Below are 17847 nucleotides of genomic sequence, written 5' to 3'. Positions count from 1 at the left end.
CTGATTTGGCCAAATTTCAAAATTGTCCGATTTGCATGTGTGATACATCATTGGAAAGCTTAAAATCTTAATTTTCTGGGGGACGAAAAATTTTGAACAGGAAAGAAAGAAAGAAAAATTTAAACAGCAAAACCCTATCTGGAGGTGAGAGCACGCGAGAGCAGAATTACGGACGCCATGACTTTAACGGGATATTATCGCGTACTTACCTTGTTTTGATCCAAAAACTCCATGTAGCGTGTATCACTGAGTGTCAAGATACAGCTGTGAATGGCCACAGCTGGATTTTTTGGGGGATTTTATGGGTGAAACATGGTAGTAACAAGGGTCGCGATGCAGAAATCGCAGACATCAAGGAGGGGTCGAGATTTTCTTTTTCATATAGTTATCCTTTTATACGTTTTTTCAATTTTTCTTTGTTAGAATCGATTATTTACCATCAAACATTGGAGAAAATGCGACAGTAACATGGAAAATACAATTAAGCGATACTGATGAGATATCCGTGACTTTTTTACAGACACCATTTTTTTCATTGTGACGTAATTTGTTTAAAAGTTTAAAATATGCGAGTGAATAATTTTTTAACCCATAAATGGAATATTAGACATTAATTAATGATTCTAAGCTAAAAATGACAGACATTTTGAATAATAAACATGATTAATCACCCTCATTTTATGGCTGGGTTGAAACAAAAGCGGTTGCGTGACATTTGTAAACTGGGATTTTCAGGGTAAAACGGACAAATTTAAAATAGTTTGGGGGCTTATTATACCATGAATCTGCTATGGCAGTATATACACCTATTGTTCTATCAAACACAACAGTTGTTTTGGCTTGAATTACAGCAGTTTCTATTAAAGAGGAGTGCAAGAGCAGAAACTGCTCTTTCAGCCTTGTCTGTGTTTTCCGCCATATATTATTTTGAAAATTCATTTATTCACTCATCTTCCGCTCCGCTTATCCCCATGAGGATCATGGGGGTGCTGAAGCCAATCCTAGCAAACTATGGGCAGTAGGCAGAGGGACTGAAACATGATCATGCACTACAAGCATTCCCGGATAAATGGATTGGACGATCGTGTCCGTCAATGGCAGCCAAGGTGTAAATGAATATGATCATTGTCTTTCTCCACTCTTATCTTCTTATCTTACTCTCCCTTTACAGATCAACTAAGACTCATCCAGGACCTGTAGTTCACTTGAGTGACAGCCCAAAAGATGAAGGCAAGGTGAGTAGGTTGATAAAAAAGTGCTTTTCCTTTTTTCTTTTTTTTCCCATTTATCAACAGATCTAACATCAACAACGTGGGAATATTTTTCCCTTCCCTTGACGCACGCAAGCCGCTAACAAATTGTTACAAAAGTGTCAGGTGAAAATAGTTGCAGAGGAGGTCATTGACAAGCGCATTGATTTGCCCGATGGTTTTCATGGCAGCTGGAAAAAAAATCAGCCTTGACAAGCTGTGAAGACATGAAAACAAGACACACACTCACAGCTGCCACTGCTTGTTGCACTAAGTGACATCAGACAAAATTTTTCATGCTGCATTAAAGGGTTATGGACTGTATAGGGCACTTATTTAAACTCATTGGGTGCTAGTGATGACGCCATTTTGACTGGGAGGGCTGACAGTGATTATACATGATCATTCACTGTCAGACCTCCCAGTTTAGATGAATCTGACGTCCATCGTTGTCAATGGCTGGCAATGAGTTAAATACTGTACTACTATATATACAAAATAATTACATTACAAAATAATAATCATAATCAACTTTAGAGTGTTACTGGGGGCCCGAACCAAAGTGTATTTCGGTTGTTAGTTATTATAATGCTTTTTTAACATATCTATTTTTGCATCAGTGTTTCTTTTTTTTTTGCGGCATACCTAAAAATCAATATTAATTTTATTATTACTTTTTTATTTGTAATTTTTTTTTTAACTTATTGTTATTTATTATGTATTTTAATTGCCTTTCACGACTTGATTTATCATCTACTTGAAAGTAAAGAACAACTGAATGATTTTAAAATCATTAACGTTTTGGGATCATGGAGTTTAACATTTTCCTGCTCCTTAAATGTCTCATCAGACCAGGTACATGATAAGCATACCCAAAAAGCAGGCAGGCCCGAAAGTGTCCATGAAAACAGTGCATCTGATCATACTATTGATCCCAATTCTTATACGATTAAAGAATTTTTTTTCTAAGTGAACGCAACAAATGGCAGCCAATGGGTTAATCAACCTTGAAACAAACTAGGGGGAAAAAATCGGGCTCCAAGAATTGATGCGCTTACATCCCTAGAATATACTGTACGTCCCGAATTTCATTTTAATCTGTTCAGGATTAATGAAGGTGTAGCCATTTTAATTAGTGTCCTCACCAAGAAAAATAACAACAAAGTGATTGAGATTTGAAGTTTTCCCACTGGATGGTCTGTTAACATTTGGTCTTTTTGAAGTTACTGTTTTTTTTTTTTACAATGTTGTGGTTATGTAATGACCAGTGGCAGACTTGGCAATTTTGGGGCCTAAGGCGAACATATCCAGGGGCCCTCTTCATGGGTCAGGGGTTAAAAAGGTGAGAAGGGTGTGGAGGAAATATGTTCCGGTACACTAGGGCTGTCCTAAACGACAAATTTTCTCCTGATTAGTCAGCCGACTAGTTTTACAATTAGTTGACTAATCTAATAATGTTCTTTTTTTTTTCTTTTCTTTCTTTGTTTTTTTTTTTTTTTTTTTTTTTTTTTTTTTTTTTTTTTTTTTACTAATTGAGCAATGAAATTTTAGTTGACGCTTAGTAATTCACAAAACCATTTTGGAACATTTAAATTCTTTATTAAAGTACAAATAATCATGTAAATGACAATAATTAATCACAAATAAACAATGAGGTTAAATGCTGATAACATTTACTAGTGCAAAAGAGTGGAAAGTAAACAGATTCAGAAAACTGACTTTGCCTTTCCAACATTATTCAAAACAGTTCTCAAAAAAAAAATCTAGCAATAGTATTATAGTATACTACTATATATAATAGTAGTATAATAATTATAATAATTATTCATTGCCAATCATATTTGTCATAAAGAGTGTCATTTGAAAGCTATTCTTATTGTAGAATCTGTATTCTGTAGTATTTACTCAACATATTATACTATTAATTCTGAACTATGTGGGATTAACTCCAGAAATCGTTATTTATATGACAACGAATATGACGTGCTTTTATTTTGAAATGTTCACCGGAGGTACGTTCGCTAAACCGCTAACCGAAAGCTTTAAACTCCGTAAAAAAACATTCTTCGTCATTGCTTGTGGTGTCACTAATAGATTTTATTTTTAGCAAATGCTGTTAACCAGCTGTTGAGTGTTATTGTATGACTGATTGGAACTGTACTGCACTGTTTCGCCACAGGGTGTGCTGTCGTGTATTTTATGTTCAGTGTGAAGAAGAAGAAAGTTAAAAGAGGCGTTAGCGGCCTCCGACCGGTTCTTAACTTCTCCCTCACTGCACTTTGGCTCTCATGGAGAGCACGTTCGCCCATGTGTTCGAAATAAACGATAGCTGACGTGCAAAGTGCAAAGTGCGAAGTGCGACGTGCAAGTGAACTGTATAAATAGTGAGTTTAGTGGGGTGAAAAACGCAGGAGAGCTAAGTGAAGCTAACAAACAGCTAAGCGGAGCTAAGCGATGCTAAACAGAGCTAAGCGAAGCTAAACGGCGCTAAATGTAGCTAAGCGGCTGATACTCAGTCCGTCATCGCGGAACAGTCCATTGTAGTGCGTGTGTGGGGGGGTAGATAATATAAATGTAGCATTCAAATGGCTTTCATTTTTGTTTTGTTATTTGTTTGTTTGGTATGCTACCATAATTATACATGACGAATAGTTGGGGGTGCTGCTGGTTCCGTTGGCTCAAGCCCTTGCACGTTGGGGCTGGTTGTAGGGGGCCCCCTACTGGTTGGGGGCCTAGAGCGATCGCCTACTTCGCCTGAATAGAAGATCCGCCTATGGTTATGACCAGGGGCGGACTGGTAATCTGTGTGTTCTGGAGGATCACAGAACGGCCGGTGCCCTGGATGGCCGGCGGCCGCCAATCATTATGCATCCCTGTTTTTATCCCCCCCTAGCCTCTGATTATCTACAGTTCGCATCCAATCCGACAGATGGCAGCAATGCGCCTGCTGTTCATCGCCAGTCTTATAGAAGAACGAAGAAAGCACAAAGTAGCCTTCATTGGTTCTTTGTGGAAGCAAACTAGCGACTAGCGTCAATGCACAATATGGATGGTGGTGGCAAAAAAAGAAAAGAGAAGGGTGGCGCGGAGAAGGTTAGGGAGAAAAAAAATAAAGAAACTGGAGAGCGAAGCATTAAAATGTCATAAATTGACAAATATTTTCGCAAGCAGCAGTCCATACAACGGCCACGTCGGGTAACAGCAGCTCAGCCCCCGGCGATGGTGAGAGGGGGAGCGGAAGCCGCTCTGACTTGCAGCCGGTGCTGGGAGAGAGAAAAGAAGAGGGAGGGTGTAATGATAAGCTGGTGGAAGTTCCCCAGACAAGCGCAGGGCAAGTAAAAAGGGATAAATACGGTCACTTGCTCGGTATACTGGCAATTGTTATCCACCAGGTAGCTACATTTTAAATTAAATAAATGACAATTAAAGGGTTAGTGCCAGCTGGTCTGTTTGCAATCGTGTCAAGTTACAGTATGCTAGTCCTACTATCACTCTCCTAAGGAAAAATATTTTAGCTGTAAAACAATGTATGCACACGCAGCAGCAATATTAATTCAGAAGAAATATAACAAAATATTAATAAAATGAATGGTTTTACTTTAAAGTTTAGTTAACTTGATATGATATATATATATTTTAATCATGTATATATCGTTTTGTTTTCTGGTTAATACTTTCCAATGAAGGTTATGTATCCAGGATTTGTCTTGAAATGTTTATTGTATTTTCATTGAAATGTCTTATTTGTATGGCAAGATTAATTATGGCAGGGGTCTCCAAACCGGTCCTCAAGGGCCGTTGTGGGGCCTGGTTTTTGTTTCAACCGATCGAGTACCGACAGTTAAACCAATGAAGTTTCTGCTAAAACAAGCAGCACCTGACTGCAATCAACTGATTACACTTGTAAGACACTAGATTGGTGCATAGGTGTTGTCTTGTTTTGTTGGAATGAAATCCTACGCCCGCTGCGGCCCTATGTGGAATGGTTTGGTGACCACTGAATTATGGCATAAACAATGAAATCATTTTATAGACAGAGATATATAGAGATATATTATAATCAATTGGATACATAAAACTTGCTTTGAAAAATAAATTCTTTCATTTGTTTTTTAAGGTTGATCATAGAGCTAGTACAGAAAATGAACCCAACTCCAGTTCAGCCTTGCAATACTTTGAGCGCCCCAAGTCAGACAGTCACAGTCTAGACACATTTTCTTCATTTTCTCTCAAAGTGCACGAAATTGATGCATTTTACAATAAAATGCCCCCGGACCCCCTAGGGCAGACATGTCCAAAGTCCGGCCCGGGGGCCAAATGCGGCCCGCGTTCAAACTTCGTCCGGCCCCCAGCCTCTGTCATAAAATCAATTACGTCTGGCCCGCACACAGAATTAATAAATTGGTCATCAGTGCTGCTACCAGCATATGAAGTTTCTTTCTCACTAAATGCTGCTCCTCATTTACCCACTAAAAGGCAGCAGCACTTTCTAAGTAACATTACCCCGTGTGACCCTTCCAATTTTCTGAAATTGCGACAATCAACAAAAAAAAAGAAAGTTGACTGCGACGGCCGACGCTTCAAGGATAGGTGGAAATTGTCACATCTTGGAAGTCTTGTTAATGTTTTGTGTTGATTCATGTCAGATTCTTTTATTTTGGTAGTGGCGTGCCTCCTAGAGTTAACTTTACTTCCTGCCTTTGTCAATCAGGCTGATTGCGTCCACCTGTGACCCTCTGTATAAATAGCCTGCTTCTAACCTTGCCTAGTGTCGGTTTTTCTGCTATCCTGCCACGTCCTTCTGTAAGCCCCTTTTTGAGACCGATTCAAGTTTTTGAACTAATGCCTTTTTGTTTTTAGTGAAATCTACTCAGTTGATTGATGTCCAGCTGTTGCCGTGAATTTTTGTTAACTTCCTTTTTTGAACTGGAAAATAAATCTTTGTTTGGATTGAACTGTCGAGCATTTGGGTCCTTTAGTGCATCCTTGTCAGAAATTGGACTGTTTCTTCACTAAAATACGCAACAACTTGGTCTGCATCATTTGGAAAGACAGTAGCTGTTTTTAAAAAGTTCAATGTGAGGCGATAATACCAAACAAGGCACGCTGACATGTACGACAAGATTATAGGGAAGATACGCAGAGAGAAATTGAAGCAACTTGAACCTAGTTTAATTTCCCAGCAGCAGTATTTCGCAAGAGCCCGAGAGTCAAAAGACAACGCCACAAAGGCTAGTTGCGAGATTGTTGAAATTATTAATCAAAAAAATAATAATAAAGCAAATGTGACACACAGAAAGACTTGCTAAAATTTGCTTAAATCTATTGTTCTACGTAAAGGACGTCAGCCAAGGTCGGCCCCCACAGTTTTACCACACCAAATCTGGCCCCCTTTGCAAAAAGTTTGGACACCCCTGCCCTAGGGGGTCTGTATTTCCCTCTGTATAGCGATTCTTGTGGGCTGGGCCGAGTCAAAAGTCCAGGGCTGCTTTTTAGTCCCAGTCCCCCCCTGGTTATGACAATGCCTATATAAGCATTAACATTTTAACAAACTGCTATCAAATCTGCTTCTTTTTTGTGATCTCAAACATATCAGTATAACAAATGTCTCATCTTCCAATGTGTTAAAAAGCCAAGTTATAAAGAAAATAGAAACGGCAGGAGATCGTGTTATCTGAAATTGGGTCCTAATTCTGAGTTTTGAATTACAATAAAACTGGTTGGATGTGTTTTTCTAATTAAGAAATTATAGGCAATCATATTTAATGAGATATTTGATTACTCACCCTGATAAACCTGCTTCAGCGCATATTTTGATGGAAATATAAATCGTTATAATACTGAATATAATGGCACACTAGCTTTGAACGACACAATTCTTATTACAGACATCAAACGACATGTTCTAATTGCTAATGTCCTTGTTCTTATTTATCCTATTAGTGAATTTGATGGAGATTTGAGAATTAATGCAGTACATTTTTATTTGGAAAACTTAATGTTACCCCTTTCATGTAGATTTGCATATCAATAACATACCCTAAAGAACTGCTCTAAAAGAACTCAGACAACTTTGCTGACTGCGCAATTTCTTCTAGGCTTATTTCTTCTTCTTCCCCACCCTCTCTTAACTTCTTGATCTACCACTGTCAGATGTCACAGTCTTTCCTCTCAGCAGGATGAACACGTTACGCCTCTTTCTTTTAAAGGAACCCTTCCCTAGAATCGCTTCTATCAGTGCTGATGAAAGTTGTCAACTTAGCTCGACTTTCATCCAGCGTTGCATGTGGGCGCCGGGTTCCCGCTTTTGCCTAATTTTTTGCAACTGCATGTGAGCTAGAATGTACACAAATTTCTGTGATTTACACTTTTGGGGGACATGTAGAAAAATACGATAGAATTACAAATGTGGATAGGGTTTGCTTCGATAAATGTAGGTTAAATACATGAGTGTAACTCAGATGTTTCTTATTACTGTGATCAAAGCTCACTAATTGAACTTCACAGTGAAACTGTATTGTGTTACCGATGCAAGTATCGGTATCGATATCGATAAAGCACTAAAATGACGTTAATGGTATCGGGGAGTACTAAGAAATAACACGCCGATGCTACGCACTATGTACTTTACCAGATCTAGTTTCCAACTTCCGGTCGCCCTACCCAAGATGTCCGCCAGCTGCGCACACTGCAATAAAAATTGGAGCGCTTGTCGCCCTTCCCAAGTTAATGATAGACGTCCAGTCGTGTAGCATCCAATTTGCTTTCTGTTGCGAATTTAAATGAATTTAGTTTCTAACCAAGACACAATAGAATTGCTTTACATTTAATTGACTACGCAAAATTTTATAAATTTGGTTGTATATTAAAAACATTATCAGTATCAGCACACTATTAGCTCATACCACACATCTGGGTAAAGGAATAGGTATCGGGAGCCGAAATATAGTATCAGTGCAACAATACATCAGACAAAATTTTACAAGAATATGTACTGCAGCCTCAGTATAAAAGAGGCTCTTGAAGTTATGGTTGCCAAACTAAATGTGCAGTGAAATGGTCTGTATGTGCCCACTTTTCCCATTATGTGATTTGATCTTTCATTTCAGCTTCTGGTCGGGTTTGAGAGTGGGACAATAGTGCAGTGGGATCTCAGGGCCAAAAAGGCTGACTTCAGGATCTACTACGATGAGGTGAGTTTAGACATTAGTGAAATAATTGACAAAAAGGTTTAAAATTTACTCAAAATGAGTAAAGATTTAATGAAATTTAAATTCTTTCCTTTCCATGGGTTCATTTTACGTCTCTTCACATGCATTTATGTTAACCTGAGTTACCCGTTTCATGTCGACTCCGCTTTTTCCAACTCTGTTCTCAGCAGGGTAGCTGAGATGTTCCCATACTGCTGACTTAAATTTTTAGGGTCTGCAATTTATTATTAGTAGCACTGGCCATGTTTCTCCCTCTACACCGGTACACAGTTGACGATGATAGACGTCCAATCATGTGGCTCTTTTCATCCTTTGGCTGTGAATTTAAATGAGTATCACTATTAGATATCCAATCCATTTGAAGTGGGAGGGTTCATCTCAAATAAACATTTGTCTAGAGCCGTCAGTGGCACTGTACATGTATAGTACATACTTTGAATTGAGTGTTGATTTATGTCTTGAATAATTGGGAAAAAGGTTGCATTATTTGGTTTGAATCAGCACATTTCTTTACTTATTTTCAATCAATTTTGTCTAGTTATGGTCGAAGCAAAGAATATTTACCAGGAACTGCTTTATATGCCATCTTAAAATGGATTGGCCATCTATCGCCAATTACCGGTATATGTGCATTTTCTGTTTTAAGAGGCATTTTCGATTTTCAATTACAGGCCATCCACTCAGTCAGCTGGCATCATGAAGGAAAGCAGTTTATGTGCAGCCACTCAGACGGCAGCCTAACAGTATGGAACCTCAGAAACACCTCAAAGCCTATCCAGGTTACATTCCCACATGGTAAGACTAAAATTTGTCATTTTAAGATGGATTCCCTCTTTGAAAAAAAAACAATGGGCAATTATTTTTTTCCTGACCCACCAGCAAATCAGTGTGTTTTGATTGTATGTATGCATACGTACATTTTCTCCCACTTATCAGAGATCTGGTCGCGAAGGCAGCAGCTACAGAAGGGAAGCCCAGACTTCCCTCTTCCAGCCACTTTATCCAGCTCTTCTTGGGGGATCCCAGGCCAGCCAGGCCAAGCCACCTCATCTGGCTCCTCTCAATGCGGAGGAGCAGCTGCTCTACTTCGAGCCCCTCCTGGATGACCGAGCTTCTCACCTTATCTCTAAGGGAGAGCCTGGACACCCTTCTGAGGAAACGTATTTCAGCCGCTTGTATCCCGGATCTTGTTCTTTCAGTCACGACCCACAGCTCGTGACCATAGGTGAGGGTAGGAACGTAGATTGACCGGTAAACAGAGAGCTTCGCCTTTTGGCTCAGCTCCCTCTTCACCAAGACGGACCGGTGCAATGTCCGCATCACTGCAGACACGGCACCGATCCGCCTGTCGATCTCCTGTTCCAAGACCCCAAGATACGTGAACTCCTCCACTTGGGGAAGGACCTTATCCCTGACCCAGAGAGTACATTCGACCTTTTCCCGCCTGACGACCGTAGTCTCGGATTTGGAGGTGCTGATTCCAGTAAGAGTTGAAGGTCACGGCTTGATGAAGCCAACCACTCTACATCATCTTCAAAAAGCCGAGATGCAATACCGAACCCCCTCAATGCTGCAGCTGTGCCAACATATTCAGTCCATAAAAGTTATGAGCAGAACCGTTGACATAGGGCATCCTTGGCGGAGTCCAACCCTCACTGGAAATGGATCCAACTTACAACCAGCTACACAGACCAAACTCTGACACCGGTCATGCAAGGACCAGACTCTACGTATCAGGGATTCTGATACCCCATACTCCCGGAGCACCCACCACAGGACTTCCCGGGGGACAAGATCTAACGCCTTCTCCAAGTCCACAAAACACATGTAGATTGGTTGAGCGAACTCCCATGACCCCCCAAGAACCCTGCTGAGGGTATAGAGCTTATCCACTGTTCCACGGCCCGACGAAAACCACATTGCTCTTCTTGAATCCGAGATTCGACTTCCCGATGGACCCTGCTCTCCAGTACCCCTGAGTAGACCTTCCCAGGGAGGCTGAGGAGTGTGATCCCCCTATAATTGGAACACATCCTTCGGTCCTCCTTTCTGAAGAGAGGGACCACCACCCCAGTCTGCCAATCCAGAGGCACTGTCCCCGATGTCCATGCGATGTTACAGAAGCATGTCAACCAAGACAACCCCACAACATCCAGGGCTTTTAGAAACTCCGGGCGGATCTCATCCACCCATTGAGGAGCTTTTTAACCACCTAAGTGACTTCAACCCAAGAGATTGGAGGACCCACCTCGGAGTCCCCAGGCTCTGCTTCCTCATAGGAGTGTTCTGATTGTGTTTACTTTATTGAGCCTCGGAACAATTTTCAAATATAATAAATCCAACAACACAACAATGTCATAAAAAGTGAATATTTCAGTTCACTCACAAATCTAACACCCTTTAAAGTCTTTGTCATTGAATGACAACTTGTTGACTCATAATGTAGCTTAATTGTACCTTCGGCTATCCATTTTGAAAGCAATTAATTGTTCTGCACGTGTTGATATGCAACTAGCATTCATGCAGTAGATGAACCAAGATACAATCATTGTTTTAATAAATGAATCTTTAAACCAGATGGCTGGAAACAGATAGTTTGCCTTGGCACATCTGATTATCTCTCATGGGATACTAATGTTAATGGGAATAAGTGATTTAGCAGTTGCAGTACAAATTCTAATTTGAAATCTGTAGTGGACATACTCTGTTTTGTAGTGTGTGTCTTTTCATAAAGGAGAAAGGAATCTGATTTCCAACAAGGGTAAGTGTACGTATATTTCACGGTAACTTGAGGACTCTTCATTCAGGCAACATACTAGCCTTTATTTTTCAGCTGTGACCGCATCCGTCACTTATAAGTGAATGGCTATCAGTCTGTGGTCTTAATAGCTGTCACGATGATGATTGTCCTCTAGGAAGACAAAATAAGATCCTAGATTAGCACAGCAAATTATAATTTAATGTGATTTGACAGTGATCGACCGATATGTCTTTGCACCCCTGCCCAAATAAATTAAACAGGAATACTTCACTCGAGTTAAATGGGTTTTGATGAATGTTGAATTTTAGTCAAAATGTAATTTAAAAAAAAAAAAAATCAACCATAATATAAAGTAAAACACACCCACACAAACACAACACAAGCTAAGGGACAAGCAGGAACAATAAAAACCTACTTAGATCTTTGCAATAAACCCAAAACAAACAATAATCATATTCTTGGAAACCAGACAGTCTGCCTCCACTGCAATAGTAAATAAATAATTGTGACGAGCCGCTGTCAACAAAGATGTGTTGGTTTCCCACCGTTGCTTGATATTGACTTTGTAATTTTTGTGCAACTGGGTTCCTGGATACAACTGCACCAGCCGCCCCTCCCCACTTGTGTTGTTTGTTACACTCACACTTCCCACTGTGAGCTGAACCAGACGCCTGCCACTCACATCATTTCTAACTTGCTACCTGCTGACTCCATGAAATAAATTATCTGCTTCGCCACTAGCTACACTTTGTGGATCTTAACAGTTCCGTTGAATGTGATCCATTTGTTATCTGCTACTAGACTGTGTTGTGATGATTTAAATTTGTCATCTTTAACTCACTGGCTGCCATTGACTAGTTGCCCTAAAAATTAATCATTTTACATTGACTACACAGTAACTTTGGCAAAATTGGCATATTACTCACTACACTGTAAGTAAAGAAAAAGTTCAACAACCTTCCTACTGTTCAAATGGTTTTTATGTTATTTCCTAAATTCATTGGCAGCCATTGGCAGCGATAGACGTCCAGTTCATTTTGACTGGGAGGGACTGGATGATCGCTGCCAGACCTCCTAGTCAAAGTGGATTGGACATCTGTCGCCGTCAATAACAATGAAACAATCATTTAATGTCAGCCCTTGCAGTTAAGGTTTGCGTATTTCCTGTGCTTCAGGTAAAATACAAAAAGATGGAAAGAAGGAATCATGTAAACCCATACTGAAAGTGGATTACAAGACTTCAAGGAACAGGTGTGTTTTCTATCTTGTGTTATTGAACAGTAGTTAACTAATGTGGACATGATCTTGATCCTGCATTTTTTTTTTTTCGTCGGAGTAACAAACTCATCTTTGATGCAGGCCATATTGGTTTTCGTGCGAATCGGCATCTATTATGATAATCGATGAAACAGTAATTGCTAATTGGATATTTGGTTGACCTAAAAAATAAAAAATCTTAATAGCATGTATTGTGTTATTTCAATTATTTTATTTCATTCTTTAATGTTTTTGTATTTACTAGTAGCACTGTCAAGCGATTACATGTTTAAATTGTAATTAATAGCATGATGAGCATGAATTAGCTTGCAATTAATTAATTAATTAATAGAAATCATTTTTACATTAACAAAACAAAAAAAGGGACAAATATATTCTTTTTAAAATTTCAAAATGTATTTTCTACTTATTGTTTTCAGTTTTCATTTATTGTTATTTATTTTTTAAAAGGTAACAATTTTCTTTTTCAATTTATTTATTAATTTTTTTATTTAAAAAAAAGCAGTACGTATTATTTATTTATTTATGTTGTTTGAAAAAAAAAAAAAAACAAAAAAAAAAAAACGATTATTTATTCATTCATTTATACATTTTTAAAAAGGTACAAATCAGGAAAAAAATTCATATACCCAAAATACCCAACATACTAGTACAGTTGGATAGAGGATTTTTGGATTCTTGCAGACTAAGAACATTTTTTGAACTGTTGTTTTTCCCAACACAGTGAGCCTTTTGTCATCTTCTCTGGAGGTCTTTCATACGACAAGGCAGGACGGCGGCCTACGTTAACCATCATGCACGGCAAGGCAATCACAGTGCTCGAGATGGACTATCCTATTGTTGAGTTCATGACTCTTTGTGAGACTCCATACAATAACGGTAAGTGCAAACAAAAGTTGCGTAAGACTTGTCAAGGTTGAAATGTTGTACCTTCAATTGAAAATGCTGCACAGCAGTTGCAACTCATACACATTAAGGAGCTCTCACTTCTGCTTTTTATTTTACAGAAGTCCAAGATCCTTATGCAGTGGTGGTGCTTTTAGAAAAGGATTTAATAGTGGTGGATCTAACACAGAGCAAGTATGTGTTTCACAGTTATGAAAGTCAGTAAAGTCTCTAGCAAAGTTGGGTTTTATTAATACGACATACTTGTTGTCTTTGAAGAAGAAGCCATATCACCAGGAACCCTCTGAGAGACGAGACTAATTAGAAAAATAACAAGTGCAATAAAGTCAGAACAAAGGAGTATTAAGACGTTAACGTCTTTTCTTCTTGGGATTTCCGCAGCTTCCCTGTCTTTGAGAACCCCTACCCCATGGACATCCATGAGTCTCCAGTTACATGCACAGCTTATTTTGCAGACTGCCCTCCAGACATCATCCCTGTTCTCTACTCCATAGGCGTTAAACACAAGAAAACAGGCTACAGTCAAAAGGTATGCAGCAGTTTGAAGATCATTTTCTAACGTGAAAGCAAGCTAAATTCCGTAATTATGGTTAAAAGCATGTCATTTTAGCCACTTGAAGGCAAGGAAAAAAGTTGCTAAAATACATCAACACAGTTTTTACCTTGCTAGGAATGGCCAGTTAGTGGGGGAATGTGGACGTTAGGCTCGCACACCTACCCGGAGATCATAATCACTGGGTAAGTCACAAAAATTTTAATTATAGTAGTGCCTTTTTTGGGCAGTACGTTAGGTCATCATCTGCCATTGACGACACTAGAGGTCCAATCCATTTTTACTGGGAGACACTTTATTGTAAGTCATTTATTAACAATACTCAAACTTGTAGTCTTCCAGAAAGCCAGTCTTCAGCAAACAAATAAAAATCCAATGTAATTAACTCATTGGCTGCCATTGACGGCGCTAGATGTCCAATCCTTTTTGACTAGGAGGCGTGAATGGACGTCTAACTCCGTCAAAGGCATTGAATTACGAACATTCTCGTACAGCCCTCCCAGTTTAATTGAATTGGACTTCTACAGTTGTCAATGGCAGGCAAAGAGTTAAATAATATGAAAATTTAAAATAAATATATACTGTATATATATATATATACATATATACTGTATATACACCATATTTTCATGACCATGGGGTGCACCGTATTAAAAGGCGCAGGCTCATTTTCGGGTGATATTTTTGTATTTAACACACACACAAGGCGCACTGAATTGAATTGAATTGGGTGTATGAAAGACATACGCTAGAGTAGGCAGTGGGAGCAAAACTGTGTTCAATTTGACTTTATTAAAGAATTTAACAATGTACTTATCTTCATCAATCCACAAATCTCTCAAAGTCCTCATCTTCTATATCCGAATTGAACAGATGGGCTAGGTCTCCATCAAGCATGTCAAGTTCGTAAGCGTGTCTCTTCGCAGTAGTTGCCATTTTCTAGGGTCCTTCGCCAAACCAATGATGTTTAGCCTAACGCACATACTCGAACACTACATCTACTGGGGGAAGGCCCGCATCACAAGCAACCTTCTCCTATGAGGGGCCGTACAAGACATTTTTCATTCTGGCCCTCTCACACACATACATTCTCCTTTCACATACATATATATTCACTCTCACACACATACATTCTCCTCTCACATGCATACATTCTCCTTTCACATCCATACATTTTTACTTTCACATTCATACGTTTTCACTCTCACATTCATACATTTTCACTCTCACATTCATACATTTTTACTTTCACATTCATACATTTTCACTCTCACATTCATACATTTTCACTCTCACATTCATACATTTTCACTCTCACATTCATACATTTTTACTTTCACATTCATACATTTTTACTTTCACATTCATACATTTTTACTTTCACATTTATACATTTTCACTCTCACATTTATACATTTTCACTCTCACATTCATACATTTTTACTTTTACATTTATACATTTTCAATCTCACATTCATACATTTTTACTTTCACATTTATACATTTTTACTTTCACGTTTATTTTTCAAAGTACTTTTATTTTGAAATAATACATCAGAATTTTATCAGAGTACTTTAGTTCAATACTTGGGGTAGTCTAGTATACCCCAGAAGTGGAACCGTCCCAGGATATCAACCAGATTTTTTTTAAATCAATTTTTGAAATCGGGCGAAATGACAGCAAAAATGGGCAATTTTCAAAGTACTTTTATTTTGAAATGATACATCAGAATTTTATCAGAGTAGTTCGAGTCTTAGGGTCGTCTAGTATACCTCAGAAGTGGACCCGTCCCGGGATATCAGCGAGATATTTTTAAATTAAAATTTGAAATAAGGGTAAATGACAGAAATAACTAGCAATTTTCCAAGTAGTATTACTCGGAATTCCTAAATTATTTTTTATATCATAATACTTTAGTTTGGGTCTTGGGGTGCTCGAGTGCCTCTCTCAAGTGGACCCGTTCTTGGATGGCTTCCCGTTTTTTATTTATTCATATTTATTTATTTATTTTTTTTTTCAATAAAGGGGCTAGCGCTGTGAAGAACCCGGGGGACTTGCGCTGTGAAGCCACCGCGTTCCATTATGAAGCCAGCGCGTTGCAGTACCATAATGCACACAATGCAAACAATGATCCAAATGAGGGGCGGCTAGCTTGACTTCGTTTTTACGAGTGGAGGGTGGCTTGACCGCAGTAGTCTGGGAGCGGGTCATATTAGCTCCCGCTTGGACAGTTGAAGAGGTTCGAGAGTTGCTCGGTCTAAAAATGTCTCTCATTTCACTTTCGACTGCGTCATAATTAGCACTGTTGGGTGCAGCTGATTGTGTCCTTTGCCGCCGCTCGAGACAGGAAGCCAAAGAAGTTAGTTTCTGGGGTCGACAAAATGTTTTGCAAAAGTCCAACTGCTTGCCGAAGTGATTGTGCGTCCTCTTCCTTGTTATTTTATGAACAGTAACCCGCGTCAGGTTCTCAGCCAATCAGAGCTTACCATTCAGAGCTAGCCAATCAGAGCTGGCTTCCGTTTCAACTAGACTCTTTCCGTTTTCACTATACTTTCACTCATACATACTAGTGACGGGATCTGTCGTTCACTTGAGTAAACGAATCCATTCCGGTTCGTTCAGTAAAAAGATTCGTTCAAACAAATCGTTCAACGAATCGTTCGCCCCCCTCATCTCCCTCCCCGCCCAAACGAATCGTTCGGTTACTGAACGGGAAGTGACGTTGCCGAACGAATCACCAAAGACCGCTTCGCAGTATAACTGAACGGGAAGTGACATTCTTGGTCCCTCCCTCTCTTGCACACAGGCACCACTCGTCGTAGTTTCAGAAATGAGTGACAGGCGGTATCATTCTGCTTTCACAGACAGCCTCGTCTCCCTCCTGCTGCTGCAAAAGCGAGGGAGAACTTTCGCGTCGTCTGTCCTAGTTCTATGGGCTCAAAGTCATGCCTCGTGCTTGCATTTCGATTTAGGACACGGTTAAACATTTTCCTTTTGTGGGGGGAGTGGGGGTTTGGGGTCGGGGGCACACGGAGTTTTTTTTAGCATGATCTTGATCACATATGCTACCAGCCAACGCAGCATGCTTGCTGTCACGAAAATAAAAATAAATCGAAAGTTTAATTTCTAAATATGGAACGACCAACACATCATATTTACCTCTCGCTCTGTTGTATTTTTGTTTTTATGCTCATCACTATTATTTTAGGTCACTATTGTTAAAACTGAAGTGTAAATAGCTAGTTGTCAAATGTGCTGCTCTGAAATAAAAACAATACTACATTTTGATATTCGACAGTTTAATTGCAAATCAGTATTAAGATGATCGTATTGAATTTTTGCACTGGTATTAACAAATAAAATAATTCGGTCAGCTCCCCTGTCGCCCCCTCATCTCAGATTGTCAAATGCTGACGAGAAATAATTGTTTGTTCTTTACGATGTTCTACTCTCATTAGTCTGTTAAGAAAAATGTAGACATATTGCGACATCTCCCGTGTCCGCGTGCGTTGTTTTTGAGTAGCACATGATGGACGGATGGACATAATTTGTCAAATCAACACCCGACACGCTGACACGAAAAAAAAAATAAATAAAACAGTCGGAAAAAATTGACATGTATATACAGTTTCATTGCAAATCAGTATTATGGTGATAATACTAAATATTTTTTCTGTGCGCATATGAGGTAAATAACGCTGCCATGAAGCCTCCATATAGTGACAGTTCTCTGCCCCCTTCACTGCCGTGAGTGCCGTCACGCGACCGCAGCTCACTTTTGCTTGCCTCGTAGATACCCGTGTTTTTTTATTTATTTATTTTTAGCTACCCGTGTTTTAACTACTGCAAATTTGATAGTATGTTGTCAGTCATAGGTAGTCCCGAGT

At 39.2% G+C, this 17847-nt stretch overlaps 1 protein-coding gene across 15 annotated transcripts in view; it reads left to right on the top strand.

The window, feature by feature from the left end:
• Window positions 1–17847, top strand: part of stxbp5l (syntaxin binding protein 5L) — a 239039-nt gene that overhangs the window by 152098 nt on the left and 69094 nt on the right. For all 15 annotated transcript variants that reach the window (XM_057852750.1, XM_057852747.1, XM_057852744.1 and 12 more), the window contains exons 6-13: window positions 1172–1235; window positions 8360–8443; window positions 9133–9256; window positions 12398–12473; window positions 13225–13379; window positions 13508–13580; window positions 13788–13935; window positions 14077–14144. In XM_057852750.1, the coding sequence (XP_057708733.1) occupies window positions 1172–1235; window positions 8360–8443; window positions 9133–9256; window positions 12398–12473; window positions 13225–13379; window positions 13508–13580; window positions 13788–13935; window positions 14077–14144 (792 nt within the window). The remainder of the gene's footprint in view (window positions 1–1171; window positions 1236–8359; window positions 8444–9132; window positions 9257–12397; window positions 12474–13224; window positions 13380–13507; window positions 13581–13787; window positions 13936–14076; window positions 14145–17847) is intronic.

Source organism: Corythoichthys intestinalis, chromosome 12 (assembly GCF_030265065.1).
Source record: "Corythoichthys intestinalis isolate RoL2023-P3 chromosome 12, ASM3026506v1, whole genome shotgun sequence".
Lineage (NCBI taxonomy): Eukaryota > Metazoa > Chordata > Actinopteri > Syngnathiformes > Syngnathidae > Corythoichthys > Corythoichthys intestinalis.
Note: the sequence above shows the minus strand (reverse complement) of the source record. Positions and strands in the feature narration are given on the sequence as shown.